This window comes from Bos indicus, chromosome 19, assembly GCF_029378745.1.
Source record: "Bos indicus isolate NIAB-ARS_2022 breed Sahiwal x Tharparkar chromosome 19, NIAB-ARS_B.indTharparkar_mat_pri_1.0, whole genome shotgun sequence".
Taxonomy (NCBI): Eukaryota; Metazoa; Chordata; class Mammalia; order Artiodactyla; family Bovidae; genus Bos; species Bos indicus.
Window position 1 is genome coordinate 53041745 of NC_091778.1, and position 15723 is coordinate 53057467.

The 15723-nt window shown below is 49.6% G+C and overlaps 1 protein-coding gene across 3 annotated transcripts in view; it reads right to left on the reverse strand.

Moving 5' to 3' along the window:
* Positions 1 to 15723, reverse strand: part of RPTOR (regulatory associated protein of MTOR complex 1) — a 323106-nt gene that overhangs the window by 78762 nt on the left and 228621 nt on the right. For all 3 annotated transcript variants that reach the window (XM_019981168.2, XM_019981167.2, XM_070774383.1), the window contains exons 10-12: positions 14231 to 14306; positions 7798 to 7899; positions 678 to 761 (exon numbers count right to left, since the gene is read on the reverse strand). In XM_019981168.2, coding sequence (XP_019836727.2) covers positions 678 to 761; positions 7798 to 7899; positions 14231 to 14306 — 262 coding nt within the window. The remainder of the gene's footprint in view (positions 1 to 677; positions 762 to 7797; positions 7900 to 14230; positions 14307 to 15723) is intronic.

A 15723-nucleotide genomic window follows, 5' to 3' on the forward strand; every position in this document is an offset into this window, starting at 1 on the left:
ATTACCACACCTAGAAAATGAACAGTTACAATTATTTTTTAATAATATAAAACATTCAGTTCATGTAAACTTTCTGTTTCTTGAATTTTAATTTTTCAAATTCCAACTTTCAAACTTTCATTTGCAAACAGAGCCCCATAAGGTCCACACTCTGCAGCTGGTGGTGGGTCTCCTGAATCCCCTTTTATCTCTAGGTCCCTCTTGATCTCTTTCCCTGGTGATATGTGTGGTGGAAAAATGGGTCACTTTTGACTCTATTTTTTTCAGTGTTTTGTTTCTACTTCTCCGTAGAATGAATGACTGTAAAGTGCTTCAGAGTTGTGCCTAAAACCAGAGTGAAAGGACAGTGAGTGAGGCTTCACAGGCTGCTCCCAGGAGAACAGGCACCACGTGTGGCCCCCAGCCCAGAGGCTGCCAGCTTCCTGGTGTGACAGGGGTGAGCCCCTCCCTAGAGAATGTTCTTAAAGGACACCTTCTGTCCCACAAAGGTGACGCCTAACAGCGGATGGGAAAGGGCCCCCCACAACATGACAATGAAGGTGCAAAGAGAGGTCCATGGGGGCCTTTCGGGTTTAATGGCCACCCCCACAGTCACGCTTGGCTGCATGGCCAAGGACCCTTGATTCCTCAGCTGGTGCCCCCTCGACTCCTCCCTTGCTGATGCAGGAAGCACGCACCAGGCTCACTGCCCAGGGGCCCAGGTCCAGAAATCTTCCCAGCAAGTCCAGGGCTCTCAGCCGGTGCACTTGGCTCAGCAGCACCTGGAAGGGAGAAGAGGCAGCGTCACTGCAAGGTGCCCCACATGACCCTGGGTGAGCATCCCCAGGAGCTGTTTACCCGGGTCGGCGGGAGCCCCTTTCTCCACGGCTCACACCTTACTCAGGCTGGGAACACTCCATTTCTTGGCCGCGGTCAAGTCCACCCATCCTACCCTTCCAGTCAGCCTCCTGCCAGCCTGTTGCCCACAGCGAGCACAGTGGGCGGGCCCCTCTGCTGCTCTTCTGAAGAAAAGCTGAAGCCCTTAGCTTGGTCTGCAGGTCCAGCCGGCTCTGGAGCGTAACGCGCGTAAATGATGTGTGCACTGTAGGAACTATTAGAACAGACACTTTCTAATGGTGTTTAAGAAAATATTCACTGATAACACTGGTCCGTTCACTCCTAGATGCTGTTCTCTAGGTATAATGTCCTGTTTGTTCTAAATTCAATGATACTATTGTATTTCTCATCTCCTTGATGAGTAAATGAAGCACTGTCAGTCTTACTCCACAACCCTGATATGTTTGATCATATCATTGCCAATGGCAGTATAGAAGTGCATTTCTGTAAATGTGCATAATTCATTTAAATAATCTCCCTGTTGCTAGATTTTTAAATTATTAATACATTTTTGTTACTGTAAAAATGCTATGATAAAAATACTAACAGGTACATCTCTGCACATTTATATGGTTTCCTCCCCACCTTCCTCCTAGGATAAACCTGAGAAGTAAAATTAGAGGGTCAGAGCACCCACATTTACATCACCAGATTGTCCTCCAGCTGAACAAACTTGCCCACCTGCCCACCTGCCAAGCCTCAGCTGGTTACCAGGCAGCAGGACATATTTGCTCTGGTACTCACAGGTTACGCAGGCTTGGGCACATAACTTCTCTGAACTTTAATTTCCTAATTCATAACACAAGACTCAACCATGAGGGATTTATTAAATATCAAATTAAAAGCTCCCAGGAAAATATTAGCCCATGTTACACTATTTGCCAACATGACAGTTAATAATAAAATGCTCTTTTAATTTGAATTTCCTTGATTACAAGTGAGGATGAATATTTTTTCATAGGTTAATTGGCTATTTCTCTAGTAAACCAGCCAGGTATGTCCTTATTTTCCTACTTAAATGTTTTACTTTTTTCTTTTTCATATGAAAGGATTCTTTTTAAATGAAAAAGAGCAACCTCAGCCACATGTATTTCTTTTGTCCTGTGGTATATCACAGTTTTGAGCTTTAATGGAGTCATTTATATTGACTTCTCTCATGGTGTTAACACGGGGATTATGTGTACAGAGTCCTGTGATGCAGGGCCCTTCTGCCCACCACTGTTCCCAGCCATCAGGTATGGGGCACCTACTGTGTTCCCAGCCATCCAAAGTGGGTATGGGGTACCTACTGTGTGCGGACACAGTGCTGGGGGTGACTGGGAACAGCAGGAGCCTTCCTGTCACAGCAGGGCCCAGAGACAGACATTCCGCATCCACACCGCAATAACCACTGTGATGGTGAACAGATGACTGGGGGCGGCCGCTCCCTACTCGGGGTCTGAAGGCTCTCCCTCCCAGTGGGCGAAGTGTGGGGTTCCTGGGCTTCAGGCAGAGGGGCTGGTGAAGCAGGGTGTCTGAGAGGAAGCGGGGTGTCTGAGGGAGGCAGGCAGGCAGGCTGACAGGGAGGCTCCAGAGCCAGCTGGACCTGCAGACCAAGCTAAGGGCTTCAGCTTTTCTTCAGAAGAGCAGCAGAGGGGCCCGCCCACTGTGCTCGCTGTGGGCAACAGGCTGGCAGGAGGCTGACTGGAAGGATAGGATGGGTGGACTTGACCGCGGCCAAGACTGATGGGGAGAAATAGATTCCAAGACAGCCGGCAGGCACGACCCAGAGCCTGCTGGTGGAAGGGGAAGGTGGGTGAGGGAAAGGAGCCACTGGAAGATAAGGTTTGGAATGAGGCAAGAGAAAAGACAGGGCAGGATAGGCCAGCCAGCCTGGGGTGGTCTGCCAAGGGGGAAGCTGGGTGGAGGAACTGGTGAGGGACGGGACAGGAGGCAGGAGAGGGGACAGGAGGTTTGAACCATGTACCTGCTGCGGGGGGCGGGCAGGATCAGCAGCAGGACTCAGGAAGCAGACCCTCTGGCTGCAGGGATGTGGCCAGTGGTGGAGGGACTGAACAGGGGTGAGGAAATGGTGCCACCAGAGCAGTGGTGTGAGGGGCGCCCCTCTGAGGGGCAAACACGAGCAGGTGGGAAGAGGCTGAGGGTGCAGGAGGGTCAGCAGGTGGGGGACAGAGGAGGTAGCGAGAGAGGCTGGAGGGAGTGGAAAGAGGGGAGGGGGTCCCGGCAGCACGAGGCTCCCGAGGAGTGGTTTTTGATAGGGATGCTGGGGAGCTTCCCTACATGGGAGTGTGGCCCGTGGCTGTAGGGGAGCTGAAAGCAGGCATGTCCACCTGGCAGGCAGCCCAGGGGTCAGGGAGGTGGAGGTGGCTGGGTTCAGCCACTGAAATGTCATCTCCCATTGGTTTGAAGCCTGTTTCCACATCACTCTTTTGAGATGGATGCTCAAGTGGTTCGTTTAATGTTTGGAGAAATTAAGATTCTCTGATAAAGAAGCTGTTGGGAGAGGTTATGTGGGGGCTGCTCACAGGGGCCTATCTGAACAGGACCTGATCCCTCTGCATGTTTAACTCGTGGGTTATCATGTGCCACCATGGCAGAAAGGCAGCCGTGGAGGGCAAGGTTAGACGGTGGTAAGGTGTGGGATTTGGAGTCAGGCTGACCTGACTCTTTTACTTCCTGACAGTGTGGCTTAAACCACTACCTTTGGACACTTCTGTTTCATCATCAAGAAGAATGGAGATGATAACATGTAATTTCCAGAATTAAATGAGATGCAGCCTGTCTGATGTGATGATTGTTACCGTTTCTGTGATGTTACAGCATGATGACCGTTATGCTCAGCACAGGATGGCTCCACCTCTCAGAAGAGATTTGATTGACTATTTATTTATTTGTTTATTACTGTGCTGGGCGGCTTATGGGACCTTAGTTCCCTGACCAGAGACTGAACATGGGCTCTGGCAGTGAAAGCGCCAAGTGCCAACCCTTAGAGTGCCAGGGCATTCCCTCTTTTGTTTTTTAAAGAAAATGGAACCACCAGAGGTTCAAGTTTCTAGGGCAAGCAGAACCTTTCATTTATTAGGTTTGTGAAATAAGGTGTAATTCATCAAAAATCAAAGACATGAGACACATCTAGCACTTGTAAAGATTCTGTTTTCTGATTCCCTTTGTTATTTAAAACACTGTCAACTTGAATAAAGCTCTGGGTTTTCAAGTAAATAGCAGAGCAATTTGCAGTGGAAGAAATGGCAATGTGGGCCAAGAAACCTAATGCATGGGTAGTTTGTATTGCTTATTTCTCATGTGCACTAACCAGCAGTAAAAAGTCTCCATTACAACGTCTTATTTACAGATGGCAAAAGCAAAATGGAAATCGTCACCGTCACCGCTGCAACTCCATCTCTTCCGACTCTGCTGTCCACAGTGATGAAGCACACATTAGAGCACCAATAGACAGCTCACTTGTCTCAGAGACTCAAAGACCATCAGCAATGCAGGATTTTGTGCTGTGGGTATTGATGTTTTGTTGGAAAATAAATGGCATCAATAACGAGCCCTGGGGAAAATGTCAGGTACTGGCTTTTCTAAACATTACCCCTTCCTTCCGCTGATTTACATTTTAAAACAAAATTGAGGGCCAATATAAATTAAAATTACTTAAAAAAAAAAGAACTGGCTTTTGTTTGTTTGTATTTGCACTTAAAAAAAAAAAATTCCTGTTTCAATGTGCTTCAGGTCCTGGGGAAATTACAGAGATAAATGTCGGTGAACTAAATGAGTTACTGGGATTTCTTTCTGTCTGTGGCAATCCAAACTAAAGATTGGTGGTGGTGACATCAACACTGAAACTAAAACAGAGCTGCTAGGGCAACTGCTTTTCATGCACCTTGTACACAAAAGGCACACTCAGGCTTCTGGGCTGGGACCACTGGCTCAAGCTGGTTATGAAAATCCAGATTCTCAAGCTCTAGTTCTGGCCTGGTGCACCCGGGAATCTGATGATCAGAGATCCTGGAGCCACCAATGTAGGTAATATGTGTAGTAATAACAGTCCACTTACTATCCTGCTGCCATCCAATAATAATGCTGTACTTTCAGACCAAAAATTCTCTTTGTAGATGATGCCATGAAAGCCAAGAGGGTTTCCTAATGAAATGCCCATACTGACTTTGTGGAAAGGTCCTAACACGGAATCTTGTAAAATTCCTCTCTTTCCTCTCTTTTCCATGACACTAATTCTTCCTACTCTAACTTGGGCTTGTTTGTACACGGGCCACCAGGGAGGGCAGACAGTGATGTCGAGTCCAGGCAGGGCTGTCAGACCATGAGACCACAGGCCAGGCCTTGCGGTGCTGCAGGGCTCGAGAATCTTCCTTGCCATCCTTCTTGATTTATATTTTTAAAAGGTGAAAAAGGATGTCAGGGCTGGTCAGGAAAAGTGTAGACTCATGCTTACATCTACACAAGGGGCTGCAGACCCACTGCCCTGCGGGACAGTTCATTTCACTCTGATGGTCCTCAGTGACTGCCTCTGAACTTCCGGGTGGACAAAACGCTTGCTGGTAGTGGAAAAATAGCAGGGACGGAAAAGCTGTGATGTCTCCGTATTAAAATTCTCTCTCAAAATGTTGAAATAAGTACATACATGCACAGGATGTGCTGACAGTGTTTCAAATTATTAGGGAAATGCCAAATTATGTTGGGATGACTAGATAATTATCTGGAGGAAAGGTGGATTAAAAACAAATAAAACAAAATAAAATTCTCTTTCTTTTCAGCAACATTTCTGAATTGCCAAGGTTCTGGGGATAAGTGATAGATGATGGGGCCGGGGTTCTGGCAAAATAACTGAATTAAAGAGAACGAAGCAGATAGATACCACAGGCTGCCCCAAATGAAGCGAGGGCTCCTTTGCACTGTGTTGGGTTTTCTTGTTAAGTCAAGGTTACTGCACTGATCCAGGCAGGGCATAGCCCAGACAGAACCCCCAGAATGATGAGGAAACTATGATTTAAGTTTGATGGAAAGACTGCACACAAGATGCCCCTTTTCTTTCAGTTATTCCCTCATTTTGGTATTAGCAAGTTGGGTCTTCTCTTTTCCTGGGGGAATGTGGGTTGTAAATGGGACATTAAAGAAAAAGTCAACAGGGGGCCGTTTACAACAAGGTTGTTTGCCTGGCTGGTTGCAGAGTGCTGGGCAGTGTGTCCCTGCTTGGAAAGGTTTTATCCATCCCATTACTGAAACAATGGGAAGGTCAGTGGAGACTGGCCACAGTCTCCTCTTATGAAAATTTGGGGGACCCTAGTTGCTGGGGAGCTCAGCACACCCAATCAGCCACTGCCATCCCAAAGCCCTGCCCGTTGGCCTTCCACGTGATGAGAACTCGTGGGCTCCTGCCAAATAGACAGTGTTCTTTGTTGTGTTGTTATTGTTGCTTTTTTTGGTTTTGTTTTGAAAATCTGTTGATAGCTTACCCTGCGAACTCAGGATAGTCTTAAACTAATCTAGAAGCACACATGAGGAATACCAATAATTTCTGCATTATTTTCATAATGTCAGAAAAGCAGCAGCCATAATACATTAAAAGCACCAAAATATCTCCAGGGAAGGATCCTGGCCAACAGCCTACCCCAGCTGATTATCAAGCCGCGAGGACAGGCTGTGTGTTGGCGTTTCACAACTGTACACCCTGCTCTCACTGCTCGCTGTCTGGGTCCTACACACAGTCCTGAGTCCGCTGAGATGTCAGTTCTGTCGCAGGCAGACCACTTTCGCAGGCCACCATGCAGTAGGCACAGAGCAGGAGAGCAGACCATGTGGGGAGGGGGGCCGCCACACTCCACGTGGGCCAGAAATCAGCTCAGAACACACGCCTGGGCCAGTGAAGACAGATAGGGCTTCTGTGTGATGTGCTCAGTGGCCTGGTGAGAAAGTGGAGCCCTCCTTGTGGGGAGGAGGGGCAAAGCCTTGTCCTTAGGCAGGTGGATGATTAGGCAAAGCAACCTAAGCAGCTTTCTGGGGGAGGAGGTGATGGTCCTCCCAGCCAGCTCTCAGAATTTAAGACCCTGCTTCCTAACTGGGTGCAGATGTAAATGCCCACCCCTTTCTGCTGCGGCCCGGCCCCTCCCACAACTGCCCACAGTTCTTACCCAAGGTTCAACTGCCCCATCACCACTGTACACAACTTTTTCCAGGGCCTAAAGTGAATTATCAGGCCTTGGTGTCTATACTGACAGTGGTTTTAAATCTCATTTGACACTAAGAGTAAAACAGCCCTCCTTACATCACAGTCTGGTCCCTACACCTGCCCCATAAATACACATTAACTGAAACAAAAGTTCTGTGAAAACTCCTACCTGTGATGAACTTTGGTATTTTGCCATCTCAGTAACCCAAAACTTAGCTGGGTGAGACCCACAGAACTGACCTCCCAAACCATTCGCGGGGCACCAACTGCCGCGAGAATAGTGACACAAGGTAAGTGGTGACTGAACTTGACAGCCCACAGCACCCTCAGGCACAGCCCCCCGGAAATGACCAATGCACAGGTGCTGACGGCCTGTGTGTGTAATCGGCTCAGTCTCTCCCCTTTTCTCTGCGGCTGATTTGCATCTCACATCCTTCCAAAGAGAAGGGGTGCTGACAGCACGAACAGTGCCGGAGCACAGCGCACTGACAGCAGCTCTGGGGGCAGACGAGAGAGCAGCTGACGACCCAGATCAGTGTTTAATTGAGGGAGGGGGTGGTGATTTTGCCAGGGGAGCCATGGAGGAGCAAGGACTCATCAGCTACAAAGCATGGGGGCTGTCACACACACTCACACACACTCAGCCCCAATAAACCAGTCCCCTCACTGGGAGGCTGCGGGGTTCTCTGGCTCCCTCCCTGGGCCAATCTGGTCCACCTGCAGACACTCACCTGTAAGACAATAGGAAGCTGCTCAGGTGGGTTCCTGTTTTCCACGCCCATGGTGAGCCACACCTGGAAGGCGGTCAGCTGCTCAGCAAAGAAGGGGCTGTGCTGTGAGACAAGCAAGATGGGTTAGTCAGGGACCCCCTTATTCACCCGGCTCTGCCTAAACATACCCCCCACCATCAACTCAGTCATGTGTCTTTGTGAGGCCCCAACTCCGCCCGGCTACCACTTAGGCGAAAGTCCGCAGAGCCAGGCCATGGCAGAGGAAGCAGTGAGATGCAGTCAGGCTGGGATGTTTCATACAGCAGAGTCAGAGGACTCATGGACAGACTGGGTGTGGGTAAGAGAAGGGTTGTGGTAAGGTTAACGCTAGGGCTCAGGCCTAAACAGGCTTCCCTGGTGGCTCAGTTGGTAAAGAATTCCCCTGCAGTGCAGGAGACCTGAGTTCCCCTGGGTGGGCAAGCTCCCCTGGAGAAGGAAATAGCAATCCACTCCAGCATTCTTGCCTGGGAAATCCCATGGGCAGAGGAGCTTGGTAGGGTACAGTCCATGGAATGTCAAGAGTTAGAGACAACTTAGTGACTAAACTGCCACCACCTCAGGTCTAAACACCAGGAAATGGGGTCCCATAACCCTAGGTGACTTGGTGACTAAACCACCACCACCACAGGTCTAAACACCAGGAAATGGGGTCCTGTGACCTGAAGTGGGAAGACCAAAAGAAGCATGTTTCGGAGAAGCACGTGGAGAACTCAACCTAGAGATGCATTGTGTTTAAGGCGCCTCCTGGACACCCAAGTGAGACATCAGGGGGTGGGGTGGGAGGGGGAGAATGGCCTTCATGAGCCTGCAGTTCAGGAGATGGGTCTGGGCTGGAGAGACAGATCTCGTTTATAACGTGAGAAAGAGTGGGGACCCCGGGCTGAGCCCTGGAGCACCCCAAGAGCAAGAGGCCAAGGAGGTGGAGACACTAGGGCAAGGCCAGTAGAGGGAGCAGGAGCAGGCAGCAGCCAGGATGCCAGGGAAGAGTGATTTAGCTGAAGGCTGTGGTTGGCACCAGCATGTCATGATGTGGAGGGTCAGGCAGGACCAAGGTCCAGGGCTGACCATGACATGAGGGCCCTGGAGACTGACTACTAAGAATGTTCTGGGGGGGGCCGTGGTAGTGGGCAGAAGGACAACTGGACTAGGTTCAAACAGAAGGGAAGATGATTTAGAGACTCAAGAATAGTTTTTTGCAGGAATCTGGCTGCAAAGGGGAAGGGATCGGATAGGATCATGTGACCAGGCATTTCTTTCTAAAGGTGGGAGAAAAGGGCATATTTTGTAAGAGGGGGAATTGCTGATGGAGGAGAAGGTACTGGGCGAGAGCCCTGGCAGGTAGGCACCAGGGAGCAGGAGCCCTCCGGGAGGGACACAGATAGGAGGGGATGTAGGGATGAAATGGGTATGGAGGGACTCAGAGGCTCTCTCTATTGCTCCTGTTTCTCAGTGAGGTGGGAAAGGCAGCAGATGCTGTGGACGGAGGGCAGAGAGAGGACAGGAAGGAATGAAGGAGACATATCTGGGCAGCTGGTAGGCACCGTCTAAGGCCCCTGGAGGGCAGTGACAAAAGCAGGTTACAGTGGGCTTCCCCAGCCTGGCAACAGGGGTGCGGAGGGTGGCTTGTCCTCTCGAAAGCCCTGCAGAGGGGATGACTTTGGTGGTGATGACAGGGACCAGGGAAACCTCAGATTAGCGGCTCAGGTAGGAGGGGGCCTAGGCCCTCGGAAGGTCTCTGAGAACCAAGAGGCCAAGCGGTAGGACTGCTGGGTTTTCTGTATTACACGGTCATCCCCACTTAATACGCAGCTCTATCGTCTGTGAGCCCCAAACAGAATTTCAAATCTCTGCCTCCCACCCACTCTGCCCACATTGTTCCCCAGAGGGAGAGGAAGGGTGGATGGGAAGGCAGGGATGTGGGTTCTGACCCCAGGTTCTGGCACATGTGGACATGTGCTCGTAGAGGACTCCAAGTGGTGAGGTGGGCTCAGTGAGGCTGGGAGCCAGACTGGGGCGCTCCTGCCATGCCCTCTGTGGAGGGGCCTGGGGCTCAGAGCCGTGGTGCCCCTTGTAAAGAAGTCAATGTCGTGTGAGAATTGGGCAGAGAAATTTCACACTCAGGAATTCATGTTCTTGCAAAGTCAGGATACATGAAGTTACTCAAATTTGGAGGGCAACCTGGGGATTGGAATGGAGCCCACAACGTGATATTCCTGTTAAGTGTGAGTTATTCACAGATTGGTTTAAAAACAATAGTCCTGTTAGGTGCCCCCTCCCCAGCTGTACCGAGTGAGGGGGACCTTCAGTCTGGGAAGGGGAGTTGGGAAACTCAGGTAATTCCACCTCTCCCCCTTTCCTGCACTTTGGTTTTACCCTGTGGATACAAACATGTGGTTCACTGCTGCAGAAGCTGCTCTGTCCCCAAAGACAGACAAACACTCCTGATCTTTTCACCTAAAGCTGACAAAGAGGGAAAAGCCCTTCTCATCGAAGTGTGCTGTGAGGTTTGTCATGCTTTTTAAAGCTGCGGAGATGGTGACAAACCAGCTCAGTCCCTAGCATAAGCGTGGCTCAGCATTTTAAGTAACACTTCACAGAACAGCTCGAGAGCTGCCCTGTGAGTGTCTGAGATGATTCACAGAGAGCTAATGTTTTGGGCCAAATCTTCAAGACTACCTCCCGGTGTGTCAGAGCTACCGTGTAGATTCTTGAGGGGAAGACACAGAGCCCGGGATGAGTGTTCTGGAGCAGAGCTCACAGCTCGTGGGCAGAGGCTCTGAGTCACGTGACTACGTGGCCTGGGCCTCAGGGGGATGATTCCAACACAGGTGGTCAGCTCACGTGTTAGATGGGTTGGAAGGGGTCTGAAAACAGGCACCAGACGTGATGGACTGAGAGCAGAAAGGCCATCTCTGGGCACAAGGAGCCACACCTGACCCCAAAGGCTAGTCCACCCTGTCTTGTGCTGTCACCTTGGGGACGGAAGATAATTACTTCATATCAACACACTCTTACTCTTCTCACCTGCTGACCCTGGTCCAAACACACTGATGTTGGCTGTCTCATAATAAGTAAGATTTCTTACATGGGTACAAGTCCTAACCATAAAAGAAAAACATTGGTAAGCTGGGTATGGTAAAACAAGAACCTTCTGTTCACCAAGTAAAAACATCAAACAAGTGAAAATGAAATCTACAGAATGAAAAAAGGTATACACAACGTGTGTCGGGCCTCCCTGGTGGCTCAGCTGGTAAAGAATCTGCCTGCAGCGCAGGAGACAAGAGAGACATGGATTCAACCCATGGGTCAGGAATGTCCCGTGGAGAAGGACATGGCAACCTGCCCCAGTGTTCTTGCCTGGAGAATTCCATGGACAGAGGAGCCTGGCAGGCTACAATCCATGGAGTTGCAAGAGTCGGACCTGACTTAGCAATTAAACCACCACCAGCATTCACAATGTGTGACAAAGGATTTGTATTCAGCGTATAAACAGAACCACTACAAACTGATAAAAAACATAATGCAAAAGAAAAATGATCAAAAGTCTTGAACAGGCAACTTATAAAAGAGGATATTCAAACAGCCAACAAAAATATGAAACAGGGCTCAATACTATTATCCATGAGGGAAATGCAAGATAAAATCTCAATGAAACACCATTACATATGGAACCAGAAAAGCCAGAAGGGAAAAAAAAAAAAGGTGGAAAACATCACGCATTGACAAGGACATGAAACAACTCAAACTCTCATATATCGTGGGAAGGACTGAAAATTGACTCACAACCGCTTTGGAAAACTATCCAGCAGTTTTCCTACCGAAACTAAAAATATGCACAACTGGAAACCAGAAATCTCATTCCTCAAGTGCACACCTGACACTAATGTACCCAAGCACAAGGGATTAACAGCACCTGGCCACACCTGCCCACCCACCTAGGCCCAAAACTTAGGGGGACAGCAAAAACACAGTGACTGAGGTTAAAAAAAAAGGAATTTAAAGCAGTATTTAAGAAAATAAAAATAAAGGTAAAAATCCATTATGAAAAAAATATCAACATTTCATATAAAGACAGGCCCAACATGACTGATTTCTCTTTCTGCCTCAGGCACCAGTATCTTGGTTGGGCAGTAGTCAGGACAATTTGTGAGGTCCACAGGATGGACTGTGAGCTTTGAGGTTTCTGGGCTATAACAGGAATGAGCTATGAGTGCACAGATTGAATAGCGTTGAGTGAAAGCAGCCAGACACAAGGATTCTATTTACCAAAATACAAACTGGACAGGGCAGCACGTGCCCTGGAGAAAGCAGTGGCCAGAGTGGGGCCTCAGGGGGCTGCTGATGTTATGAGTTGGGTGCTGGTATGTGACTGCACTCAACTTGTAAATTCATCAAGCTGCACAGTACGATGCCTGCAGTCTTCTCTGTGTATGTTATGCTTTTAAAAGAATGGAAACTAAATAAAACAGCCAGCATGTGGCTCTGTCAGGAATCCCTCCCCATCACAGTTTGGTGACATTGCTCCCAGAGGCAGAATCCTGAATCCAGGAGATGGGAAATGAGGCTGAAGACCCTTGAAAGGAGGCCTGGCACTGGAAGGAGGGGTGAGGACATGGAACAGTGGGACTTTATTACCCCAGAGTGTGCAGCTCCCACCCCCTGACGGTAAAAGGAAAATCAGGCACAGAGCACAAAAAAGCACGAGTTGAACGAGGTTCCCAAACATGTGTGCATGTGTTAACAGCCCTGTCCCTGTGTAGGTGGAGCTCGTGAGGGGCAGGGGTCCAGGACTGTTCCCTATGGGGACTTGTCACTGCCTCAGGGATTAGGGTCCCCCGGCAACATCAAATACATGGGTGGGAGACACATGAAGGTCCTGCCAGCTCCCACTTTTGGGTTCAAGATGCAAGGCCAGTTTTGGCTTCCTCCAAGCGCATTAAAGGAAAGGTGGGTGGAGGTGCGGGAGCTGCTGGAGTGGGCACTGCAAACGCTGGTGGAGAACCCAGCGGGGGGCAGACGGGATCTTGCTGCAGAATTCTTCCAACTTTGCTGTAGGTTTGAAAACGTTCATAATAAAATGGGAAAGATTCCAGCAATAAAGGAGGGGACAAAAGATAAGACAAAATTGGGAGGGAGGACCTCGTAGTCCAGGTACCCCAGTCTTGGAGGCATTGAAATCATCTGAGGGGTTAACACACACACACATAAAACACCCCCCACAGATATGCACATATGTACACACACCCGACAGAGAACACACACACCCATACCCCAAAGATACATGCAGGCACACAAATATACATGCACATACACCCCCTGAGATATACATACACACACACCCCCACCCCCACCCAGGCCCCTGACTCAGTAAGGTTCAAAGCTTCCTTGATGACTGTGATGTGCACTAAAAATGAAAAGCCTTTGCAGTGAGATGTGGGTGCCTCTGACCTCGGTCAAAGCTGTGTGACTACACCAAAGGTCAGGAACCCTCATGTCCAGCAGGTACCATGTGCCAGGCTCTGCCCTCCAGTCCTCACATGCTCCTTGAATTGGATACAACTATAATTCCCATTTAAAAATAAGGAAACAGCTGCCCACTGCAGTCTCTTCAACAGGACCAGAGAAGACAGTGTGGAGAGAAAAAGCCAATAACTCCGACCTGCAAGCCCCACCCTCCATCCCCTTCAGGGGACGGCTTGGAGCCACCTGCTTCCTTCCACTCCCCCCAGCCCATTTACCCCCAGTCCCGAATGCCTGCCTGGTCCCTTGGGGGGTCAGGGTTGGGGTGGGGGGGGTCTAACTGTGTTCTAACTTGAGGGGTGGTTGTTCTCTTTTTCACGGGTTTCTTGAGAGAAGGGACTGGGTCTCACCCACATGCACCCAGACATGGTATCTGATGCACAGCAAATACTCAGCAAATGAGCAAATTTCTGAATAAAAACGGGCGCTGTGTGGGGAAAGGAGGCAAGAGGAGACCCTTGGTGAGCTGCTGCCAAGTCCCCTGGGAAGAGGGGAGAGTCAATTTGCCTCAGGGGCCACGAGTGACACCAGATGAACTCAAGGACAACCAGACATCCCCTCAGGGCTGAGAGTCTCGAGCACTGTTCACAGTGAAAGGCTGAGAACCCGCTATCAAGGAGTGCACGCTAAGAAAAACAGACTCAAGACAACAACACTACAGAGAAGACATCTTTAAGAGCTGACTGTTTCATAATCTAACTTTAAATAACCCCTGGTTGGAGCAATCTTTTAAGCTTCTGGCTAATAAATCTTCTCCCAGGTGGGTGAGGGCTGTCTCTGACACCCAAACAGGGGCTTTGAAGGCCAGGTGGCCAGAGAAACAGCTGCAGGGACCAAGCAGGATGCCCTGGGTAGGGGGGGAAATGGGACTCACCCGAAATGCTGTGCCTTCTTCGATGATGGTCGGCAGCTGGGAGAGACAGATGTCCACGGCCAGGTCCCAGGCTTGCCTGGAGAGAGAGCAGACAGGGACCCACGAAGCATTACTGACAGGCTCACCCACAGGGGCCCTGACAGCAGAGGAGCCCGTGAGCGGCTGAGTCAGGGTGGAGCTGCCAGTGGGGGGCACAGGAGGCGAGGAACTCTCGGCTGGCAGCACTAAAGCCATTTTGTTGATGACAGCTTTTCTCTTCAAATTAAAAGGAGAAAGAGCTCAGGAAAAATAAAGGGACTTGTCCACGTTCTAACTACACAGCTTCTGCCCCAACTTGAGCCCACCTAATGTGGCAGTTGGGGCTCTGGGTGGCCAGACTGGGGCAGCATCACACACAAACTGGCCATGAAAGGCTGTGGTCAGGCTGAGGCGCTTCACCAGAGACAGGGCAGGTGGGGCTGGGAGAAAGGGTCTCCCTTGGCCCACCCACAGCTAGAACTGCCCCCTGTCCTTGTGGCCGCTGCACCCCTTTGTGGGTAGTGGGAACCTGTGTGCAATGCAAACCACTGGGGATGAGATGGGTGGTGCCTTGTATGCGGGGAGGCAGCAGCCTCTCGATGGCTGGGCTTGGTCACCTTTTCCAGATTCCTGTGGTGCTGGACCTGGCTCCACCCACTACAAGATGTGCAAGACAAGGCCACATTGACTGGGTCATGGCATCACCTCCCAAGGGTCAGTTTCACCGCCTGTGAGGTGGGCTAGTGATTGTGTCTCCTGCACAGGGTCCTGTGAAGACCTCAGCAGGTGGATGACATCGAGGGACATATACAGAGGCCTGCTGTTTCCTGGCAACAGCCAACATTGACTCTAAAGTGGACACAAACAAGTCTCTTCCTTTCTCTGTGGTCTCAATCTGAGCGTGGATTCCCAAGGATATAAAGATTCTCTGACTCAGACTTCCCTTTCTTTTAGAAATGTGCTCCTCTTGGAAGTGATGGTCTGAACATGGGGTTTTGTTTCTGGTATGGCAATCTCCTCCTACTACAATGCCCTGACACATACAAGGATTCCACGTTAGGTTTATTTAGACTAATAACTGCCTGTTTGTGTGCAAGAGGGTTTTCTCATGGGTCTTCATAAATGGTCAAAATAGGAACAAAAAAGGAAAATATCCAGAAAAACAAAATGGAAGTTGAACAGCAAGACTAGAAAACTCTTTTTCAAGTATATGGAATATCTTTCTTTTGCCCAGACTGGCCCCTTCTGCACAAGCCTGCCCTTCCCCCTCCAATCTAATTAAGAGGCAATCAGGAGATAATCAAAAGTGCCTCAAAGTACGGGCAATAAATAGCTCCCATATGCTCAATAAGTGCCCAGCCTGCAGGCGAGATGGTTATTCTGTGGCATTGAGGGAGCCGCTTACTCTTTGTTAAGACAGAAGCAAAGTCAATTATTGTAATTAAGCTCTATGAAGATTCATTGAATTTAATCAA